The 25,954-nt window shown below is 35.4% G+C and overlaps 1 protein-coding gene across 6 annotated transcripts in view; it reads right to left on the reverse strand.

The window, feature by feature from the left end:
* PCLO (piccolo presynaptic cytomatrix protein) overlaps positions 1 to 25,954 on the reverse strand; it is a 309,161-nt gene that overhangs the window by 88,562 nt on the left and 194,645 nt on the right. For all 6 annotated transcript variants that reach the window (XR_013960307.1, XM_080663233.1, XM_080663234.1 and 3 more), the window contains exon 10: positions 19,998 to 20,123. Coding sequence is in view for 5 of the 6 variants with exons in the window: in XM_080663233.1 (XP_080519359.1) it covers positions 19,998 to 20,123 (126 nt within the window). In the remaining variant the exon portion in view is untranslated. The remainder of the gene's footprint in view (positions 1 to 19,997; positions 20,124 to 25,954) is intronic.

Genomic DNA, 25,954 nt, shown 5'->3' on the forward strand with positions numbered 1-25,954 from the left:
TGCACCCTCTCCAATACGGGACCCTTTGGGGGATGTCCCTGTAGGATCGGGCCTAAACCAGACCACAATTATTATACTTTGTCTTTTAATCTAATAAAGCTTTTAAATATAACAGTGTGTGTTTATGTGTCTGTTTGTCTGTTTTTAGCATTAAAAAATAAAATCTGCCCATCTTTTAATGAGGACTATGTACTATTTTCAAAAGATAAATATTTTATGTATCAGAAATGTGTTTTATGAACCAATGTACTGCTGGTATTTGACTGTTGATACTTTCCCTTCTCCATAATCAAATTGTGTTCACATTTAGCTTGGTTATTTACTAGCTGTTGTGACCTTAGCAAATTGGTTAACCCACCATCCTTGGCTTCCTCAAGAAAGATTATACTTGTGAGATCACTATTTTAGTGTATTTCTACTCTATGATATGGAGAACACTATGACTATGCAGAATGAAAAACAACTGTTTGTTTATAATTGATAACAATGCAATTTTTGAGCTGTAGGTTTATATGAGGAATTGAACAAATATTGTAAAATCCTGAAATTTCCATTTGCTTTTAATTATTTAATTATTTTTCTTATCTACACCTTTTATTTCCATATATACAAAAACTTCCAAGCATAGGAATCATGTCATATAATTTTTCTCTTTTTGCATCCCCCACATTTCCTGTCACTGTCCTCAGTGGTAGCTGTTCAGTTTCTTCTGGCTGGTCTTGGTGTCCAGGGCTCCTATGGCATTACCCAGCCTACTTTATCTTCTCTGGGCATTGCTACATTTGTTCCTGGAATGGTTAACTTGGGGGTTGAAACACCCAATCTATAGTTTGAATCTAAATTCAATTTACATTTGTAAGCCATGCAGACAAAGTATCTAGTGCTAATGCTATTTAAACTCAAAGTTGCTTTCAATCTAAAATACCAAAATTTTATTTTATTGAAATATACATTTAAAAAATTTGATAGGTCACAATTTATTCTCTTTTTAGTATAAATATGATAATAGAATTAAACTCATTAGGCGTTTATAAAAAATGAATTTTTATTGATTTCAGAGAAGAAGGGAAAGGGAGAGAAAGCTTGAAACATCAATGATGAGAGAGAATCATTGATTGGCTGTCTCTTGCACACTCTCTACTAGGGATCGTGTCAGCAACCCAGGCATGTGCTCTGTGCTCTGACCAGTATCAAATTGCAACCTCTTGGTTCATAGGACACTCAACTTCTGAGCCACACCAGCTGGGCTCATTAGACTTTTTAATGTAAATGTTACAAATTTATATTCTTCCAAATTTCAGTACTATTAAATACACATATGTGGAAGATTTAGGGTAACTTTCTATTTTTTTTTTCTTTAAGCTACTGTATATTTTATATTGAATACATATATGCGCAAAATAAATAAAAAAGATTGTTAAGCAAAAGTATATGCTATGATAATATACTCCATTTTCATTCTTGGGCAGATTATTGACAAGAGTTCTTTAGAGAAATACTCTGGCCACTGTGCTAAAGGGGCTCAGGTTGGATACCTGGTCAAAGGCTCATACCTGGGTTGCAGATTGATCCCTGGTCCCAGTTGGGGCACATATGGGAGGCAACCAATTGATGTGTCTCTCTCACATCGATGTTTCTCTCTCTCTTTCTTTCTCTCTCCCCCTCCCACTAAAAAAAAATAAATAAATGGAAAAAATATCCTTAGGTGAGAACTAAAAAAAAAATAAAGAGAGAGAGTTCTTTAGGGAAATGTTATAGAGCTTGGGTATATTTTTAAATAGCTCAGAATTGTTGAAGTTAAGTTCTATATTGACTGTCATTAAGTTAGGGTGTGATTTTGAGCAATTTGTTTTCCATGTTTCTTCTTTCACTCATACTTTTTGTAAAGAAAAAGTCATTAAAATCAGCAAAGGATGGCTTACATATATAATTCTGAGGTGAAATTAATTTGCATATTTAAAAATTCTCAATATCCATCCATGTTGTCACAAATGGCAGTATTTGATCTTTTCTTATGGCTGAGTAGTATTTTATAGTATATATGTACTACATCGTCTTTATCCAATGTTCTATAGAAGGACACTTTGGCTGTTTCTATGTCTTGTCTACCATGAATAATTATGCTAAGCAAAATAAGTCAGTCAGAAAAAGCTAAGAACCATTGATTTCACTCATATGTGGGATATAAAACTGAAACTCATAGACACAGACAACAGTGTGGTGGTTACCAGAGGCAAGAGGGTTGAGGGGGGAGTAAAAAAGGTAAGCAGGCCAAATACCTGGTGACAGAAGATGATTTGACTTTACATGGTCAAATCATCTGCAAAATACAGATTATGTATCATAGAAACGTACACTTAAAACCTATATGATTATTAACCAATATCACCCAATAAATTCAATAAAAAAGAAAACAAAAAAATCTCACATTTTAAATAGAAAATTATTTAAGATAAATCAAAGACTAAGAATTGTGCTTATCCATACTTCTTTTTTAAGTCTAAGTATATTGAAAATATTTGGAATCAATGACTTTTAGACTCATAGATCTAAAATAAATTTAGCTTTAATAATAAAAATTAATTGTAAAGAAAATCAATTATCACATATCTTGCACTATTAATGGTCAATAATAAAAAGGTCTTCAAAGAAAGAATACATAAATTAAATTATATAATGTTTTAAAATCACTTCACAACTATTTTATAAACTTGTTATAAATCATGCAAGATCCTTGTAGATGTTCTCCTTTTAGTATTTTATACAATATGTTAAAAAATGAAATATGCCATAACATGACTTTTTTAACATCACAAAGTTAGTTAATGGTATTACAAGAGATATGAACTCCATCTAATTGTCTCTAAGGCCAAAGCTAGTATCAGTTAATAGGGAAACTCATTCAACCAATTAATATACATGTCAGACCACCTGAATATAAAGTAGTCAAATATGTAAAACATAGCACAATGAACACATATATTATTTATAATGTCATTTTAATTATAATAAAGTTAATTTATAAATTGTATTCATGATCTATATGACAATATTATTTGAAGACTCAGGCTTGCAATAATTGAAGATATTACTGAACAAATATAAAGCTGTTGTGGATAAATCATTTTATGGTGGGTAAATAACAACAATTATGAATGGAAAAAAAAAAGCTGATTAGCTTTTATCTATTTTCTCTACTCCACTCCCAGAAAAAAAAGTCAGTATCATATTTCTACATGCATGTTGATGAGAAATTAAGCAGGGCCATGCTGGAACACAAAATAATGTAGGAAGGGTTGCTCAAATGATTAGTGTTACAAATGATTAGGGAAATGCAAATCAAAACCACAATGATTTATCATTTCACATCTATTAGGATGACTATTGTCAAAAACACAACATTTAATACGTAGTGAGGAGATCAGAAATTGGAACCCTTGTACTCTGTTAGAATGCAATACAGTGCAGCCACTATAGAACATAGTATGACGTTTCCTAAAAATTAAAAATAGAAAAACCATATGATCAAGCAATTCCATTTTGGGGTATTTATCTCTCCCCAAAATTGAAATCAGGAACTTGAAGAGATAGTAGCACTCCCATGTTCATTCAGTGTTATATAAACAGCCAAACTGTGGAAATAACTGAATATCCATTGACAGATGAATAGACAAAGCAAATGTAGTTTGTGCATACAATGGAATATTAATCAGTTTTTAAAAAGGAGGAAATCTTTTAAATCTTCTCATGAATCAACCTTGAAGACATTATGCTAAGTGAAATAATCCAGTCACAGAAGGACAAATACTGCATGGTTACATTCATATGAGGTATCTAAAATAGTCAAACTCAGAAGTAAAGAATAGAATGGTGGTTGCCAGGGATGTGAAAGGGGGATATGGTTTCTAATTAATTTGTACAAAATTTCAGTTTTGCGAGACAAATAAATTTTAGATAAACAACTTTGTGTCTGTAGATAACATGGCATTGTACATTTAAAATCTGTAAAGATTTGTAGAGCTCATGTTGAGTATTAATTAAAATGAAGAAACAAGAGAAAAGAATGTAGGATGAATGAAAGGAATAGGAGGTAGAGAGTTAGTTTTAAGGAGGTAATATCCCAAACATAGTGATTAGATGTTGCAAAGGTAGTAGGGAGCAGCATCTGCTTTCTCACAGAGTTTAGGGAAGATGGAATTACCTCAAAGAAAAAGTTGTGTGGTGCTATTAAAAAAGTTGACACTAGATTCTGTAGCTTTCAACCTAGGCAGAACTAGTCTCATTAAAAGTTGGTCACAGTTAAGGGAGCCACCCACTCTCAGGAATTTTGCTGACTTGGACATTACTCCCTCCGTGGTGTGAATCAATGTACAAGGATCAACCCCCAGTGTCCTAGAATGTTTAAGACCTTCACTGGGAATTTCCCCAGAACTTGTGGGGCAGAAAACAGCAAATTATTCAAATTCTCACCAGTACATGAGAGAGTGATTGGAACTGATTACATTGTAGTTACAGGAAAAAAAAAAAAAAGTAAAGAGACTCTTGTAAATTCATGCTTTTTGAACAGCTAAGGTAAATATGGGAATATAATTAGCCATATTTGTGGTTGAACTTGAGAAATATTATCATGATAGGATTCTGTTTGTAATCAGTATAACCATTAAAATAATCTTGTACTCCACTCCAAAAATTTCTGAAATGATTGGAATAGATGTCAAAGTCACTCCTTGGCTATAGTTTATGATGTTTAGAATTCGATATGTTATTTGAAACAGACTAAAACATAATGTGCTGATAGAGACAGGAGAATGGGTATGAGTAGATCAGTAAAATTTTATTGATCCCAAGAAAATAATATAACTAAGTTATCTAATGATAGGTATCCTATATATCAAAAGAGTAATATGCAAATTGACCATACCTCCGCTACACCAACAAACCGCGCCCACCAGCCAGTCAGGAGCAAGTATAAAAATTAACCCAACCAAGATGGCTGCAGCCATGGAACGAGCAGGAGGCTTGGGTTTCCCCGGCAATGGAGGAAGCCAAGCTTCCCGCACACCCTGGCTGGCTGTGGACTCCATTCAAGGCTACAAAGTTTCAATTATAGAAGATAAATAAATCCCAACAAAAATGGCTGTGGCCACAGAATGAGCAGGAGGCTTGGGTTTCCCCGGCGATGGAGGAAGCCAAGCTTTCCACCCACCCTGGCCTGCCCTAGCCTACGCGCAGGCTACAAAGTTTCAATTATGGAAGATAAATAAATCCCAGATGCCAGGGCCTCCGCTTGGGTCTCCAGGGGGTGTGGCTGGCCTGCAAACCACCACAGACCCCTCGCCAAGGCCACCCCACACCCCAAGGGAACTCCCACCCTGATCCGAGATACCTTTCAGGGCAAACCAGCCGGCCCCCACCCATGCACCAGGCCTCTATCCTATCTAATAAAAGAGTAATATGCAAATTGACCATCACTCCAACATACAAGATGGCTGCCCCTATGTAGTCAAAGATCCTGCCCCCATGTGGACACAAGATGGCCACCACAAGATGGCCAGCAGGGGAGGGACCAGGTCTGCAAGGGAGGGCAGTTGTGGGCGATCAGGCCAGCAGGGGAGGGCAGGTGGGAGGGACCAGGCCTGCAAGGGAGGGCAGTTGGTGGCAATCAAGCTTGCAGGGGAGGGCAGTTAGGGGTGACCAAGCTGGCAGAGGAGGGAAGTTGGGGGTGACCGGGCCTGCAAGGAAGGGCAGTTGGGAGGGACCCAGGCCTGCAGGGGAGAGTAGCTGGGGGTGATCAGGCCTGCAGGGGAGAGCATTAGGGCAATCAGGCTGGCAGGGGAGCAGTTAGGCATCAATCAGGCTGGCAGAGGAGTGGTTAGAGGGTGATCAGGCTGGCAGCCAGAAGTGGTTAGGGGCAATCAAGAAGGCAGGCAGGCAAACAGTTGGGAGCCAGTAGTCCTGGATTGTGAGAGGGATGTCTGACTGTCCCTTTAGGCCCGATCCAATTGGGCCTAAAGGGGCAGTCGGACATCCCTCAAGGGTTCCCAGATTGGAGAGGGTGCAGGCTGGGCTGAGGGACACCCCGCCCCTGTGCACAAATTTTGTGCACCGAGCCTCTAGTGTAATATAATCATCTAATCCAAAGTAGATTATAATTCATAAATTTATAAGCTTTTCTTAGTTTAATTTCCCAATCTATTTTTTTAAACTACTCAGAATGGCCCTAGCTAGTTTGACTCAGTGGATAGAGCATTGGCCTGCAGACTGAAGGGTCCCGGGTTCCATTCTGGTCAAGAAAACATGCTTCAGTTGCAGGCTCCTCTCTGGACTGGGCTCCCATTGTGGGGTATGCTGAAGGCAACCAGTTGATGTGTTTCTATGACATCGATATTTCTCTCTGTCTTTCCCTCTCTCTAAAAATCAATGGAAAAACATCTTCAGGTGAGGCTTAAAAAAACAAACTCAGAATGAATTTTTTATTGACTTTCTAATTAAATGACATTAACAGATTAATACCATCAAATCTGAAGAATACCATGAGCAGCTAATAGTAACAGACTAATCTGAAAATGCTCTCATGATTAGAAAGAGATTTATAGTTAACTGAATGGGCATAGGAAGCTAGGATAAATCACACAACTGTGTATGAGAAATGCTTAACTACTGCCTCCTCTGCTTTAAGTATCCCTAGTGAATCATTAAGGACTTTACCTTTATGTTCTTAACCTTTTTTTACATTCATGCATTCTGTACTGATCCATTTTTAATGTTATTTAAATGGATCCTACTACTAAGAAAATACATTTTAACCTAAAATATCATCACTTTATACTAGGAAAATTGTTTCCTAATAAATGCAGGAGCTATCTGAACTAATGGCAAAATCATCATCATTTCTATTGAGCACATACATAAGGATAATATAAATTCCATTTTATTAGATTACCTGACAAATAAAATATGCAGAACTTTGCCTTGATTATTGAGGTGTAACTTTAAATCATGTATAAAATCAGACAAAAAAATTATATTTCTGATACAGTTGTAAAATCTCCCAATCAAAATTTAAGAACAAAAATAAAATTCAAATATACTTATATATAATATAAGAAAATAAAATATTTATTTTGACAAAGAAGGGGGAATTATTTTTACCATAACCCAAGAGGTTATCACTGGAAATATTACAACTTGGTCAATTGCTGTGCATAAAAAGTTAAGTTTTTATATTTTGTTTATTTTTTATTCAAAGATACTATATAATTATTATAGATGGCTTAAAGAACATCTATCCTCTGCATTTCCAGGCTGAAGGCACCTTGAATACAAGATAGAATCCTATTATTCTATATCATTTCTAGGATATACTTGTACAGAATAAATGTTTTCTGAAGTTACTGAATAAATGTGGTTTTTCAAAATACATTTTTAATCAATTATAGAGTGGAAGGAAGAGGGAGAGAGAGATAGAAATATCACTGATGAGAGAGAATCATTGATCCTGCATGCCCCACACTGGGGATAGAGCCCACAACCCGGGCATATGTCCTGACCAGGAATTGAGCCATGACCTCTTGGTTCATAGGTTGATGTTCAACCACTGAGCAACACCCGCCAGGCTACTGAATAAATGTTTTGATCCATTTGCAGTCTTTATTATGTCCAGTATTCCTAATAATCTTACATCTACTCCACATCAATCTATCACTCCTATCTGCCTTTCCATTATGTTGTTACTGCACATCAGCAGTTTCTTGTAATTCTGCTGTATGAACCTCAATGTCTTTTTCCAAATAAGATATGACATCTACTACAGGGATGAATTCAAGTTGTGTAAGGCCTGAAGCTTAAGCAACTGTAAAAAATAATCTAAAATTATGGACATAATACTAGATACAAGTGAATATTCATTAAAAGGACAAAAGAAAACACAAAAAATTACAAATCTTAAAAATCTGATTAGCTCCACAAACATCACATATTTCTTAGAAGCTTCCTGTAAAGAGAAGCTTCTAAGAAATATGTGTACTATTGATGGAGAAGACCTGAAACTTAAGCTTTATTAGTGTCATAATTTATCCATTCGGATCTTTTTTCTTCTTTTTATTAATCCCATCTAATTAACCTCAAATTCTTAACTCCAGTGACTGAATTTCCATCATGTAACACACCCAGCTTATCATGCCTCACATACCATTCTCTCACCTCCCCCTTCTAAACCTTAACTATATGTTTCTTCTCAAGGCTTAATCTCTTCCCCACAACTTTCATCAGTGAAATGGCTCCAAAGTATGCATTGTGGAAGGGTCTTGTGGAGGATCACTCACATTTAACACTGAAGACCAAATGAGTTTCTGTGATTTTTCAAAAGTCACACACAAAACGAACTGAGAAAGATTGGTCCAGACACTGGGACCCAGACATCTGGCACCTATGCCATGATTCTGTTCAGATATATTTTCAGTGACTAATAGACCATGGGAATTACATGAACAGATATTCAATTGTATGCATGTCCACAGGTTTTAATCAGAGCATGAGATTTCCTGATTAATATTTTGTTAAGAAAAAGAAATTTAGAAAAATTTATTTATTTATTTATTTATTTATTTATTTGTGAAAGGGAAGTGTCCACGGAGCGTCCCACCCCCTGCCCTGTGACCCGCTGGCTCTGACTCCTACAAGGGCTGAAATGGACCTTTCTCCAGAGGCCTCCGACACTTACTAAGGAATCCCTGAGGTGGTCCTTTGGAGGAAACCTAGGGAGCGGCTGCGAGAACCTACACAGCACTGAGGTTGGGTCTGAGACCCTAGAACCATTTTTAAAGATTAGCCAAAACTATAGTTTTACAGTGAGGAGGTCACATCGTTATATGATAAATGGTTTAATCACTTCAGGCATTTTCATCTACTTTTTATTTATTTATGTCTGATATTTTAAATAATATGCCATTATAGCACATACCTCTGGTATTTCAAGATTCCCTTACAGAAAGCCTAAAATTTATAGGATTAATAGTCATCTATGAAAATATCTCTCCTCAACAAAAATAGCTCCTATAGCCATGTTAGTGCTCTTAACAAAGCACACACAAAACACCAGCCTCTTTCACACTCACTGTTAACCCTTCGAGACAGGTGAGATAGGTTGAAACCTCTTAATTGTACAGATGACACAAAAGGAGTCTCAGAAACGTAAGTAACTTGCCTAAAGTCATGAAAATGGCATTGATTCAGAGTCTTCCGATTTCAAGTTTAGTGTTGTTTCCATTATAAATAACCTATGTGCCTGTAGTTCAGAATGCAGACATGGCCATGGTCAGTTATCCAAGCATGTACAGATATGGGGGACACAGAATTCAAGCTTAGCATAGCAAATGTTCTCACCATCAAAGACCTTCAAAGTGAAGGAAGCACAGTCTTTTCACCACTTACATGAAACACCATGGTAAACACTATATTACATGTTTCTGAAACATTATTTCTAATTCTGATAACAACTTTGCAGACTATTATTATCCCAATTTCCTAAGGAGAACACCAAGATACCAAAAGTTAAACAAGTTATCCTGACATTAAGTGCCAGAGCTGAATTTAAATCTTGATATTGATATACCAGACTTTAAAAACACTTTCTCTATATATCAGAGATGCTATAGCATTGGCAGTTGGAGATTTGGTATGGATATTAGTGTTCAGCATCCTTGCTTCAAAAATAACCATTCCACGTTCACCCACAAACAAAATGCAGCTTGTTCTATGGCTTATTGATTAGAAAAATCCAGAAATTTAAGTACAAAAGCAGTATCACTAGAACATACATGAATATTTCAAGGTATGTCACCCTTGTTGATAAAAACAATAAAATGAAAGTTTGGAGTATTACACATACTAAAAATGCGTAAATCAACTCAATTATTCAGTTTTCTTTCTGTTCTTATCAGAAATATTATAACTCAAACATACTTTTCTTCTGATAAATTTAAAAATAAATATTTGTCTTGGCAATATAGCTAATCATTAATATCCTGACAAAGTATGATCACTGCATTCTAAAAATAATATATTACAACCTATAAGTCCAGGTACCCAAATTTTATATTTTCTCCCCAGAAGATAGTTAACCTAAATATTTATTAGAAAACCTTTGTATTAACATAAAGTATGCTCTTGTGTCACGTGTACCTAACACACCAACTTGCGGGAATTGTGAGAAATCTCATGCTAATTACCAATCCGTACCTGGTTATCCCCCTGGAACAAGAACAAGGAAGCTCACTCATCTGTGTGGTGTGTTTCTTGGTCGCCAACCTTGATCACTGCCATGCCATCTGTAACATATGCCAAAAAAGCATAAGCAGAAATAGAGACTTTCTTGCCTAGGAACATTCTCCCTTAAGTTACACAGCAGTGTGTCTTCTAGTAATACTTCTGGAATTAGCTCTTCTACTGTAGACTTCTTCATGACAGGGAGTTCCAGAGGCCAACTTCCAAAGTCAAAACGACCACCTTAAAGACAGCTAACCTCACCTTCATTCCAACACGGATCCTCAACCATAAATCCAACCATGATTTCTTGCCCGAAACCATGTCAACTTCATCCTTAATAAGAGCTAGCTAGCTGGACCAATATCACCTACATTGAAACAACAAATTTAAACATATCCATGAGGTAGAATTATTAATACAGGCACATTTCCTCACAGAACAGCATATGGACAAACAAAGATGAACTCATTTCTTTCTATCCCTAATGGCCTGTGAGAACTTAACTTTCCATATAAGTCTGGCTAAATCCATAAGCAAACATTGGTTATCACTGGTTTTAACTCTTTGCTCTCCTCTGTTCCCACTGATTCATTAAGAAGGTTCTTGAAACTACATTCAGATCCCAACACTACATTCCTATCTTAGCGCCAAACAGCTTTCCAAAAATTTTCCAAATGAATTTGATTTATTTACCAATACTACCAATAATATAAATATGTTATCTTCACAGTACTTTATTAAAGTAACTTCCAGTTGGACAACCTATCAATATAAACAAATAATTGTTTTTGGTTCATTGGCTAAAAGATGTTTAGTTCTTATACATTTATTGTTATAAAATTTTTGAATTTTAAAAGTATCATGCCCCATCCAAGTACTAACCAGGCACGACTCTGCTTAGCTTTGATCTGCCTGTATGCATTGCTAAAGGGCAAATGTGTATTCAAGTAAATAAATAGCTGACCAGGCCAGAAGTCCATGTGTCTCTTCAAGAAAGAGGCTCCACGTGGACCTCAGTTTCTTCTAAATTTAAAAAAAGAAGTATCATGCTCATATAATATTTCACAATTATGATATCATGATACACAATACCAGGAAAACACAATTTAGAGAATAAATTCAAGAAATCCAGTAATTAAATAAAAAATAGTCAAAAAAATACACATTAATGATTAGATTTGGCCCATTATATTTCTTAAACAAAATTTTATTTTATTTATATTTTCTACTTTGCCTTTTCTAGAGATATAATGTTATAAGTTGTAAAATTATTATTATTAAATTTAACAATTGCTATGTGTTTGTTTTTTTAATGTTCTAACTTTATTGTATTTATTCAGAATGCAATGATTACATCTTTAGGTTGAACAAAGGTCCAGCATTATGAACCTACTGAAAACTCAAATAGTCATGACTCAATATAAAACCTTTATTTTCCAAATTAATCTATATCCTCAATATAATCATCATCAAACTTCAACAGAGATTTTCATGAAAATTGACAAGCTGATTCTGGAATGTACATGCAAGATCAAAGGTCAATAATTGTCTCAAGCGAATTTTAAAAAACAGTATTACAGTAAAGTCACCTACTATCTGTAAAAACTTAATATAAAGATAGAATTAAAACAGTGTGACATTGATATAAGGATAGACAGACCAGCAGGCTAGAACAAAGAACTCATAAGTATTTTAAAGACTTTAGGGCAAGAAGAACTTCTTAAATGATATAGAATATTTATAAACCGTAATAGAAACAAAATGAAAAAATTGACTTCTGTAAAACAAAACAAAACCAGGAACTAAATATACAACCCACATACTGGAAGAAGGTATTTACAGCCTACATACTTGACAAAGGATTATGTTCACTATATATAAAGACTCCCTAAATTCAATTTAAAATACATAAACCATCATTTGTAAAAATCCATTTTTAAAAAATAGGCAAAAGAAACAGCAAATCACAGCTGAGAAAACACAAGAGGTAACAAGAGTAATAAAATAGTATCATACTCAACATTACTGAAGGGAAGGGAAGTGAAATGACAATAGTATACCATGGCACATTATCTTAAAAAAAGCAAATGTAGAGAAAGAGGGACAGAGATGTAGAGAAACACTAATTTACTACTGATGAATGTAAAAATACATAATATACCACTTTGGGGAGCAATTTGGAAACACCAACTATTGTTGAAGAAACCACACAACATTTCCTACATCACCTAATAAGATAGTCATTATAACTCAGAAATGTAACTTGTTTATACAAGAAATCCTGAATATATGAACAAGGAGACTACTTTGAAAATTAATTATAGTATTGTTTGAGTAGCATAAAGAAAAAAATCCTCATATATAACCAAAATAACCAGAGAATGTTTAAATTAAACTGTAGTTGAGACATGCAATAATAGAATTCTGCCCCTTAGCTAAAATAAATGAACTAGAGCTACATATACCACTTGAATAAATCTCATAAATGTTATGTAACTAAAAAAGTGGATAGATATTTGTATAAAATTTCATAAATAAAAAATGAATAAACAAAATTTCATAAAATGAATGCTTATGTAGTTTATGAATACATACATAAAATTATAAAGAAAAGTAAGAGCATTAAGTCTGGTGGTTTATTCTGGCGCACAAAGAGAGGTTTGGGAGAGGTGTGGTGATTACAGGAGACTTCAGAATCAATTTATAGGTACTTATCTTTTCTAAAAATATGAAAAAATACAGCAAAATATTAAGACAATATAGTAAGCTGGGTACATAGCTGTTTGCCATATTATTCTCTCCAATTTCTTTTTTTTGTACACTCGACATTTGTAATATAAAGAACAAGTCAGCAGTTGATTAAGTGTTACATTTCATACATCAAACCACAAATTCCAAGAAGCTCCCTCAGCCCCACTCAAGGGATGAAAAGTGTGAGTAAGCTGTGTGAATCTTATAAGGCAATTTTCCTGACTGGGAGGGGCTCAGACTAAAGAAAATCACATCCACTTTTAATGAATTAGTAAACATCAGATCCTAACTTTCTTGGTTACCATGTAATGAAGAAATCAACCTCTGAGTTGTTTCAGTAAAAACTACAAGACTGGGAGCAAAATACACTCACCATTTAAGTGCAAATGAACCAGAAACAGATGGATGTAATTCCACACAAATAAAACTTTCTACCACATCTCATATCCTGTGGGGGCCTCTGGAAATTCTTATTCCAATGGCACCCCAAGAACCCTACTCCCACTAGCAACAGAGAAAGGTAATCCACACAATTCTCCGATAACACTACCTTGAGTTGAAATTGAGATTCTATTTATTTACTATTTATTTATCTTTATTGTTGAAACTATTACATATGTCCCCTTTTTCCCCTCATCGACCCCCTCCAGCCCCAGGTTCTCACCATCCCACTCTCTGCATCCATGGGGAAACAGATTTTAATTTCTAATTTAAAATTCCTGTGTTTTGTACCCCTCACTCTATCTCAACCACCCAGCAAACACAATGACTGGGGAGACTGTGGGCTAGAAAACTGCCAGAGAAACCCCACTTCGTACACTTTGCACTGCACAGGGAAGTGGTGCTACGTTTTCCAGATTGGAGGGGTTTTCCTCTATCAGTAACAATCCAAATTCCTATCCCCATTCCCGAGATTTGAATTTAAATTCAAAGCAAAAAAAAAGAAAGACCAAAAAAAGTTTATGTAAATTAATGAGCAGTTAATCTAAAAGTTTTAAGAACCTGTATCCAGAGGAAACAGCTTCCATTTTGCACATCTTTTTTGAAAAATAATCAAAAGTTATTACCAAATATCGATGCTGTCTTAAGTGTGCATGGCTCTTTACAAATACTAGAGTGTGACTCCGTGTATCATTTTATTTGCTTCACATGACCCTATGAGGAATGACATCTTAATAAGCACCCAATTCTTCTAAGCGAAAAGGAATTCTTTATCACTCCTTTCTATGTATATTGCTGAAATCTTGTTTTATTAGGCACTATGGTAGGAAATTGAATATGCAGAACGAAAGAATTCAGCGTTAAGGGATACAACAGAGATATGCACAATGTGGTATGGAGCACCAGGAAGAACTGAGCCGGGTCTTTGTCAGATAAAAAGTAAAGTATGGGCTTGTCATGAGATGAGAATTGTGTTATGGACTTCCCAAATTTGGAGATGGTTGGAACTTTGATCTGAGAAAAATGGGAGTACACACAAGGTAATATGAATTAATGAACATGGGATTTTTAAAGCATGTCATAAATTCAAAACTTCCTAAGATTGTAATGATATTCAGTAAGTTTCACCAGAGAAAGAGTCTAGAGAAAAGTAAGTTTATTACAGAGGAAGCATCTAATTTTTTGAGGCCATTTAAAGTGTTGAGTATACTGAATTTGTTTTGATACTATAATACAAATAAGGTTTATAATGATTTCTCTAAGGAATTAAAATGGAAGTGGCAAGCTGTAAATATACATTCAAAGTCCATATGTTTGAGTGTGCTTTTAGATGCTCAAATTAGTTCAAAGTGACAATATCAAAGGTCCAAAATGAAAAGATATCAGATACCATTTAAATCCCCAATGTTGAACATTTCACAGCCTGGACACTATTAGTCTAAAATAGTTAAAATTTTAATCTTAAAGCAAAAAGCAAGGAATGGCACTTTAGAACTTAATTAGATTTGTAGTTTAATTCTCCAGATCTTTTGTCTTCATTTTCTCAATAGAAAAAAACTGATTCTATCTTTTAAAAGGAAAAATGATAGGTAGGAAAAGATCATTCTTTGTCCAGTATTTAACTAAGAATGTTTACTAAATGTTCCTGGAAAATAAAATTTAAGATATTGGAAGATAGGATCCCCCCAGGACCTGACTGCCTGAGTTCCTTCAGAAAAGCATTGCAGATTGTGATAATGCTAAAAGATTGGTTCAGGAAATTTTGATTAATGGAACACTCTTGGTTTGTCTTTTTTTTATTTTAGGGGATGACATACAAAGTAATATTAGGAATTTTTTTTAATCTGAAAGATTGGTTTTATTTTTAGGAATGTTTTAAAACTAATTTCTTGAATGTAGCCTAATTTATTGAGTAGAGTAATAATTATTGCTAATTCTCAGCATTCTGAAACACAAAATTCTCCTAAATTATTTAACAAGACAGACAGCCTTGTTCAGAAAAATTTTTCAAAAAGAGGTTGAATAAAAATTTTCTTTCAAAAAATAACCATAGGAGTGACTCAGAAAGCATACTTGGGATTTTTTTTTTCTTATCCATTTAATGTTAGTTACATAAGGAGAGTACTTTCAGAATAGCATTTGGCTTATGAACATCAGAAAACCTACATGATTGGTTAGTATGCTTTAAATCCAGAGGATAAAAAACTGGAAAATACTCTTGCTGTTCAAAAATTAACAGAGTCTAAGCAATGTAGTACTGCAAGAGTATTAACATGTCTGAACATAAGGAGTCTGTGAAGCCTATTATAGGAGAAATGACCAGACTTAGAAAAAACAGTGGAGTCAAACTGTTTCTGATCAATAGCTTCATAGTTTTGAGGAGAAAAATGTAGAGTTAATGAATTCTATAGTCACCCAATTGTCAGTCATGTATTAAATCAGCTGTTAGAAAATATTGAATCATAAAGGCTCAGTCTATATACTTTTGTATTCATAAAAGCATAAAGATATACTCAGAAGAGATCAAATCAACCCTTGTGTTTACCTGGTATTCATTATATAGATGGAGAAATTAAGTCACAAAAACACAAACATCTAACTATCTATTCATATATATAATTTTTTCTTAGAAAAGAATGAACTTCATACTGTGGAAATTTACCCATTTTTATTAGCTTCAATAAATAAATTTTAAAAAAATCAAATGTGATGAAAAGTATTTGAAAAATTAAAAAAAAATCCATTGATAAAAAATTGGTATTATTATAGAAATAATAATCAGGCATCACATCAGGCATAAAAATAAGAGTTGTGCCTCAACCAATCTACTACTTTGAAATTTTGTAATAATCTATTAGGGTTTTGAGGCTGAGGACACTAAAGATATCATGTATAAATGAAACACATAATTATGAACAAAACATAAATTATATAAATATTAACAACTATATATAAGAATATATATAACTACACACATAATAGTTTATAATACACACACACACATACATCTACACTAATAAAAGAGAAACATGCAAATTGACCATGACTCTGCTACACCCACCAGTCAATCAGGAGGGAATATGCAAATTAGAAGGACAAAGATGGCGGCCGCCCAGCTGCTCCAGCCATGGAGTGGCCGGACGGGGCAGGACGCCTGCTATGAGAGGGAGGGCGGGGGGCAAAGGGATCTACAGGAGCAGCACTCCGGCTGCAGTGAAGATGAAGATGGCAAACTCTGGCCGGAGCGAAGGCCTGGGTCCCAGGTGCTGGAGGAAAACTGGTGCTGGAAGCCAAGGGAAGGAAGGCCTATTGCATGAATCTCTTCGTGCAATGGGCCTCTAGTACATATATAAAACAAGAGAGTGTACTGGTCTAAACACAGTGAATGCTTATGGATAGACATTTGGCCTGATGGCCTCTGGCAGCCCGGTGGTATAGAACACATGGATGGAAGAAAGTAAATGATTTATTACATGTCAAAGTTACTCCTCAAAATATTACATGTTTCAAAGTCAGGCTCTATTTTTGACAGTTAAAATAATATCATAAACCTAATAGAAAAACTATCTATGTTCTAAGAATGAAGCAAAGCTAGAAATTATCAATAAAAAATTATGCATGTGGGTTATGCAAGAACTGGACTCTAATCAGTGGCAGTCCTTGGTTTGTAAAATCAAAGGTACACTTCAATTTTCTCTCTTGAATAAGTTTATATTGTATCTCATTTTAATTTAAATCTATGAACCTAAATGGCCACATAAGCTACAAAGTACAAGGAGCATTACTTCATCACAGTATGCTTTGTTGAAATTGTTTAAAATCATCTCAATTTGTAGCACTTGCCAATTTCCAGCATGTAAGTATAAAGAAGGGTAATTTTATCTTGAAATCATTCTCATATCTCTTTCAAATAATATCATGCACAGTCATTGCTGAAAATTCTATCGTATCTAATAAAATAGTAATATGGAAATTGACTGTACCTCCGCTACACCCAAAAGCCACGTCCACCAGCCAATAAGGAGTGAGTATGCAAATTAACCCAACCAAGATGGCTGCGGCCATGGAGTGAGCAGGAGGCTTGGGTTCCCCGGCAATGGAAGAAGCCAAGCTTCCCGCCTGCCCTGCTCAAGGCTACAAAGTTTCAATTATAGAAGATAAATAAATCCCAACAAAAATGGCTGCGACCATGGAGCAAGCAGGAGGCTAGGCTCCACTAAAGGCTACAAAGTTTCAATCATAGAAGATAAATAAATACCAGATACCAGGGCCTCCGCTTGGGTCACGGGGGGGGGGGGGGGGCATGGCCAGCCTGCAAACCACCACAGGCCCCTCACCCAGGCCGCCCCATGCCCCAAGGGAACCCCACCCTGATCTGGGACACCCTTCAGGGCAAACCAGCAGCCCCCACCCATGCACCAGGCCTCTATCCTATCTAATCCTATCTAATAAAAGAATAATATGTAAATTGAATGAAATTCCAACACAAAAGATGGCTGCCCCCATGTGGACACAAGATGGCCGCCACAAATTGGCCAGCAGGGGAGGGTAGTTGGGAGGGACCAGGTCTTCAAGGGAGGGCAGTTGTGGGCGATCAGGCCAGCAGGGGAGGGCAATTGGGGGCAATCAAGCCTGCAGGGGAGAGCAGTTAGGGGTGACCAGGCCTGCAGGGGAGGGCAGTTAGGGGCAAACAGGCTGGCAGGGGAGCAGTTAGGCATCCATCAGGCTGGCAGGGAAATGGTTAGGGGGTGATCAGGCTGGCAGGCAGAAGCAGTTAGGGGCAATCAGGAAGGCAGGCAGGCGAGCAGTTGGGAGCCAGCAGTCCTGGATTGTGAGAGGGATGTCTGACTGCCCTGGTAGGATCGGGCCTAAACGGGCAGTTGGACATCCCTCAAAGGGTCCCAGATTGGAGAGGGTGCAGGCTGGGCTGAGGGACACACCCCCATGCATGAATTTCGTGCACTGGGCCTCTAGTTTTAAAATAAAATAGCATATTCATTTCTTCTGGAGTATGCTATATGAGAGCAATCATAACACTACCATCCTTAAACATGAGTCTCAGTTCCTGTATCTTAACTAGCAACAGCAAAAGAGTAGCATTGGGTATGACAGGATGACAGTCAGAGACAATTCATACAGACCAAGTGATTTGCTCATAATTATTTTATCTTGATTCATACAGTCTAGTCCATTTATCTATCTGGCTAACTCTTCTAATGTTTTTGCTTTATGAATACCATTAGAATAGCTACATATTTGGTGATATTCTGGTATACTGGCATTCTAACAACCAACTAGCAAACTAGCAAACAAACAAACAAAATGGCCTGATGTATAGCATCTGCCTATTCCCATGCTCTAAATACTCTCAGTAGGGCCAATTCAAGCAATAATGTCATGACACTGAATGTGAAGTTGGGAAGAGATGTGCAGACACTTTCCAGCAGAACACTGTTTCCTCAAGTTTGTGTTTATTCTAATAGTCTATAAAAATATCCAGAAACTTTTTGGTGGGTTCCAATACATTCCACTAAAGACAATTAAAATAAATAATTTTAACATAATTAAAAATTAAACAGTAACAGGCAACATTTTATTAAACTCTAAAATGACAAAAAACACTTTCTCAACTAAATATTTAATTTAGAGCAAAAATCAAAGAATAGGTTGAGGCTACATTATGATAAAAAATGTTCATTATAAACAATATCACTGAAAACTTCCAAACTATTATCTGTGCTATGGTTTGGAAAATGCAAATGACTGTATCATCTAATAGACAAGTTAAAATTATCATTATGCATTTTGAAAATTAAGCTGTAATATTTTAGTGAAAGAAACTGATCAAATATATATTTTATGGGACATTAGGTACATTTGTAAGGTTCATTATTTTAAAATGATTATGACATAACAAGGTGAATGTTACCTAAAGTAGACAGTACCTAGAACAGGAGTTGGCAAATTTTTTATATAAAGGATCAAAGAGTAAATGTTTTAGGCTTTGTAGACCTACTATCTCTGTTGTGAATACAGTTCTGCTATTGTAGTGGGAAAACACCCATGATCAACATATAAATTAATGATTTTGGCTGAGCTCCAATAAAACAATGTTTACAGAAACAGGCAACAGATGGATTTTGTACTTGGGTTGTCCATAATTTGCTGACTTGACTTTAATGTGTACTGAATCATTATGGCCCTGATTTCAATATTATTTTTCTTGTAATTTATGAAACAATCTCTACAACTGACGTACCTTTTATTTATACTATTGCTCCAGTCAGTAAAAAATCTTGACTAATTACTGTTTCTTAAACAACATATTCCCATAGTAAACCACTTGTCAAAAGGACAATGCAATTGAACATAAAGTGAATATAGTTATGGACATATCTTCTTTATTACTACATAAGAATTTTACAATTAACCATAAGAAAAATCTTTCCCAGACAGTAAAAAAAAAATAGAAAATTTATATATTAAATTTCTTCATATTTAGTGAGTTCATATATTTTATTTGACATCCTTTTTCTTACCTTCTGTAAGTCTCCCTGTCTGTTCTGCACTTCCCCCAGGAAGAATCTTGGCAATATAGGCTCCAATTTCTCCACTGTGTCCAGGAATTTCTTTACCACCCACAATCCTAATTCCTAATCCATTACCTGTATTGAAGAAGCAAAATATTATTATTAATAATTTAAGAGATAACAGTTATCACAAATTATAAGGTGCAAGTGGGCTTTGCTGCCCAGAAGTTAACTAGAACATGGATATTAGAACTGAACACCAATAACAGAAGACATTTTTCTGATTTCCATAGTACTTTATATAAAATAGAACTTTCTGAGATCTTGGTAGGAGCTGATATCAACAAATATTTTTTAAGTTCAGCTATCTTCAGTAACATAGACTTTGTCCGTATTAACCAACTATTTTGTAAAAAAATTTATATGAATATGTTCCCAGTATAAGAAACTCCAGAGCATACAATTTACTTATAAAACTAATGAGCATTGTGCTTACAAAAAGATAGTAAAGACTATAATAAATTAAGATGACATAATCCAAATGTACAGATGATTACTACTGACAAAGTGCAAACATGATCATAACACATGCATTATTATTTACTTGGCTCTGGTGACTTGGGAGATTGCACCACTGGCCTCCACAGGATACCTACTACATAAGGCAACTCTACCAAGACTAGGAGACATGGCAGATCTAACTAGAAACAAACACATAGATAGACATATACACAGGGAGTTAGCCAAAATGAGGAGACAAAGAAACCTGTCTAAAGAAAAGAAAGGAACAACACTCCAGAAAAATAACTAAGCAAAATGAAAACCAGCAATCTACCAGAAGCAGAGTTCAAAACACTGGTTCTAAGGATGCTCAATGAACTTAGGGAAAGAGTAGAATAACTCAGTAAGAAGTTTAACAATGTAACATAAAACATAAAAATGGTGGTAAAAAACATAAAAAGGAGCCAGTCATAAATAAAGAATACAATTACTAAAAGGAATAATACATTAGAAGTAATCAATAGTAATTAGATGAAACAGAAGATCAAATCAGTGATTCAGAAGATAAGGTAGCCGAAAACACCAATCAGAACAGCAAAAAGAAAAAAAAAAATTAAATGAGGATAGTTTAAGAGACCTCTGGGACAATATAAAGTACAACAAAATTGGCATTATAGGAGTACCAGAAAGGAGAAAAAAGACAGTAAGGAATTGCAAACCTATTTGAAGAAATAATAACTGAAACTTCTCTAACTTGTAGAAGGAAATAAACATAAACCCAAAAGCTCTACATTAAGACACATCATAATTAAAATGCCAAAGGTTAAAGACAAAGAGAAAATCTTTTCTTAATTACATTTATTATAGTGACTTTGGTTAATAAAATTACATAGGTTTCAAGTGTACAATTCTATGATGCATCATCTATATATTGCATTATGTGTCCATCACTCAAAGCCAAATCTTCCATCATTGTATATTTGATCACATTTACCCTTTACTACTCCCCAAACCTCTTCCCTCTGGTAACCACCATACTGTTATCTGTGTCTATGAGTTTTTGTTTGTTTGCTTTTCTTGTTAGTTCCTTTGTTGCTTTAAGTTACATATCCAACATATGAGTGAAATCCTATGGTTTTTTTACTTCTTCTGTTTGACTTATTTCGCTTAGTACAATATTTTTAAGAACCATAAATGGCAGTATTTCATCTTTTCTTATGTCTGAGTAGTATTCCAAAAAGGCTAATATGCAAAGTGTCCCCTCAGGAGTTTGACCGGGAGACCGGGAGTTCAATCGCTTGCTATGACATGCACTGACCACCAGGGGGTGGCACAGAATGAAGGAAGGCCCCGGCTTGGCAGCCGGAAGGCTCTGATCAGCCCTGATCGCCGGCCAGGCCTAGGGACCCTACCCGTGCACAAATTTCATTCACCAGGCCTCTAGTATACCTATAAATAGTTCCATGTCTTAGCAACCATAAAAATTCTGCAATGAACATAGGATAGTGGTGCATATATATCTGTATTGTATACTTGAAAGTTGCTTAGAGAGCAAAACTAATATTCTAACACACAAAGAAGATAAACTATGAGGTAGTGAATGTGATAATTAACCAGATAGAGGAAACTTTTTTGCAATGTATACATAAATCAAATAACCATGATGTACATTTTAATTACCTTACAATATTATAAGAACATTATACCACAATAGAACTGAAATAAAAAGTAAAGTAAAATAAACTGTGCATAAAATAAACATGAGCATACAACAATCTTTAAATTTGCATTTATAGTTGTAGTTTAAATCTACTTTAATATTATTTATTTATTAACATGTTATATTAAAAGCTGTAATATTTTAATATATTACAAATAGTTTTTATTTTCATCACTAAAATAATACAAGAAAATATTATGGTGTTATAATTAAAAGCATTAGGTTTGGACAAAATTAAAATACTTTTCATTTCAGCACTATCATATTACACATCTAAGCATCAAAGAAAGCAATATTTTTATCAGTGATAGTTTTAAAATTAATAGTAGTTTATCATTCATAAAATAGTTATCACAAAATGAAGATATCCTATCTAATAAAAGAGTAATATGCAAATTGACCATACCTCCACCACACCCACAAAGCCATGCCCACCAGTCAATCAGGAGCAAGTATGCAAATTAACCCAACTAAGATGTCTGTGGCTACGGAGAGAGCAGGAGGCTTGGGTTTCCCCGGTAATGGAGGAAGCCAAGCTTTCCGCCTGCTCTGGCCTGCCTTGGCCTCCACTTAAGGCTACAAAGTTTCAATTATAGAAGATAAATAAATCCCAACAAAAATGGCTGCAGCCATGGAGCGAACAGGAGGCTTGGCTCCGCTCCAGGCTACAAAGTTTCAATTGTAGAAGATAAATAAATCCCAGATACAAGGGCCTCCACTTGGGTCAGTGGGGGGCGTGGCCGGCCAGCAAACCACCACAGGCCCCTCACCCAGGCCGCCCCACACCCCAAGGGAACCCCCACCCTGATCCGGGACACCCTTTAGGGCAAACCAGCCGGCCCCAACCCGTGCACCAGGCCTCTATCCTATCTAATAAAAGAATAATATGCAAATTGACCATCACTCCAACACACAAGATGGCTGCCCCCATGTGGTCAAAGATCCTGCCCCCATGTGGACACAAGATGGCCGCCACAAGATGGCCAGCAGGGGAGGGCAGTTGGGAGGGACCAGGCCTACAGGGGAGGGTAGTTAGGGGCAAACAGGCTGGCAGGGGAGCAGTTAAGCATCCATCAGGCTGGCAGGGGAGGGGCTAGGGGCTGATCAGGCTGGCAGGCAGAAGTGGTTAGGGGCAATCAGGAAGGCAGGCAGGCGAGCAGTTGGGAGCCAGCAGTCCTGGATTGTGAGAGGGATGTCCGACTGCCCGTTTAGGCCCGATCCAGGTAGGATCGGGCCTAAACGGGCAGTCGGACATCCCTCGAGGGGTCCCAGATTGGAGAGGGTGCAGGCTGGGCTGAGGGACACACACCCCCATGCACGAATTTCCTGCACTGGGCCTCTAGTATTATATAAATTTAGTCATGTCACTAATTGGCCTAAAGAAGAAGGAAGATTATAATTAGAAAAGAATAGAATTATAAATATTAATGCTAATGAAGTACTAATATAAAAGTCTCTGAAGGATAGTCCAGTTAAATCTATTTTTATAGTTTATATGTTAATTATACTCCTGAATAAGGCTGTGAATGTTTGTTTTTACACTCTGTCACTTACTAATTTCTATGTTATAAATTATCTGTGTAAATGTTTAATAAAATAAACCAAATATATTTAAAAATCATTGTAACATCTCCTTTGTATCTTGCCAAATTCTACCTTAATTCTTTAATACTTGAACATTCAGAACTAAATAATATTTCACTATTTGTCCTTTATCTTTACTAATTTTTGCTCATTGTAAGAAAAAAATTCCAACAAATACAATTAAGCACATCAATTGTCTTAAAGACAATCCACACTTGACTGTTTCCAGCAACATCAAAATGGCAATACCAGATTCACGCCAAATTGAATCCAACTCTAAGCCTGAGCATCAAATTATAAACTTGGAGATTCCCATGAGCTTTTTCTAATCCATCTCCTTACTGTGTAGTATCATTTTTCCTAGTTTAAAAATGTATCCTTTATGTATATGAAAGATTTGAGAAGAATATTTCATCTCATTTCCATGAGTGAAAGTTCATACTTATCTTTTCTAATGTAACGTGAACAATGTTAAGATGAAAATATTACATGGTGTTCAAAGACCATACTGGATGAGATGGGTCCAAGTTGGCTTGCCATAGGGCTGAAATGGCCATTGACATGGGAAACAAAGAGACAAGTCACAAAGATATGTCAAAAGACTCTAGTGTTCTAGATTTGTTAAACATCTTTTAAATGACAGATGATGCATATACTGGTAAAGACATTTTACTAAATGTGCACAGACCTTCCTCTTCTTAAAACACTTCAGAAATAATTCCCACCAAGAAAATTTCCCAGGAATGCCACCCTTTATGCAAATTCTAGTCATGCAATAAAGTAAGGATTTCCCCCCTTTATTTTAGCTTATACTAGCATAAGGCTATGACAAAATTACAAGCATAAGAACCAAATTTGAGGGGTTTGGATGATACTTCTATAAAAGGCAATTAAAAATAAAATATATTCCCTGGTGGCATCATGCTCCCTGATTTCAAGCAATATTACAAAGCTATAACAATAAAAACTATGGAAACTGGCATACAAATGGACACAGATCAATGGAACAGAATAGAGAGCCAAAAAATAAACCATGCATATATGATCAATTAATTTACAAAAATAATATGAGAATATTCTATGGGGAAAGGACAGTTTCTTCAATAAATGGAATTGGGAAAACTCGAAAGTCACATGCAAAAGAAAGAAACTGGACCTTTATCTTATAACACACACAAAAATAAACTCAAAATGGATTAAAAAAATTGAATGTAAGACCTGAAACCATAAACTCCAAGAAGAAAACATAAATAATAAGCTCATTGATATTAGTCTCAGCAATGATATTTTGGATTTGATAGCAAAGGCAACAAAAGCAAAACTAAACATGTGGAACTCTATCAAAATAAAAAACTTCTGAACAGCAAAGGAAACCATCAACAAAATGAAAAGACAACCAATTGAATGGGATAAAATATTTGCAAATAAAATATGTAATAAGGAGTTAATACCTAAAATATATAAGAAAACTCATACAATTAAGTAGCAGAGAATCTAATAGACATTTTTCTGAAGAAGATATATAGAAGGCCATTAGGTACATGAAAAGGTACTCAACATCACTAATCACCAAGGAAATGCAAATCAAACCAATTTATCACTCCATAACTGTTAGAATGGCTATTACAAAAGACTAGCAATAAATGTGCATGAGAATGAGGAGAAAAGGGAACCTTTGTACACTATTGATGGAAAGGTAAATTTGTGCAGCTATTATGGAAAACATTATGGAATTCCCTCAAAAAATTAAAAACAGAATTGCCATATGACCCAGCAATCTCATACCTGGATATATCTGAAGAAAATGAAAATACTAATTCAAAAGATATATTCATCCCCAAGTTCACTGTAACATTATTTACAATAGCCAAGATATAGAAGCAACCTAACTGTCCATTGACAGATGAATAGAGAAAACAATTGTGGTCTATGTACCCTATGGGATATTATTCAGTCATAAAAAACAACAGCACAGGGCAATCTTGCCATTTTTGAAAACATGAATAAACTTTGAAAGCATTTTGCTAAATGAAAAAAGTCAGTCAGAGAAAGACAAATACTGAATCTTCTCATTAGCCAAGAAAACCAAAACCAAAAAAACCCCCAAACCTACAAAAAGCAACAAAAACCATACTCATGGATACAGAGAACAGATCTGAGA

The sequence above is a fragment of the Plecotus auritus genome (genome assembly GCF_963455305.1).
Source record: "Plecotus auritus genome assembly, chromosome: 4".
Classification (NCBI taxonomy): Eukaryota; Metazoa; Chordata; class Mammalia; order Chiroptera; family Vespertilionidae; genus Plecotus; species Plecotus auritus.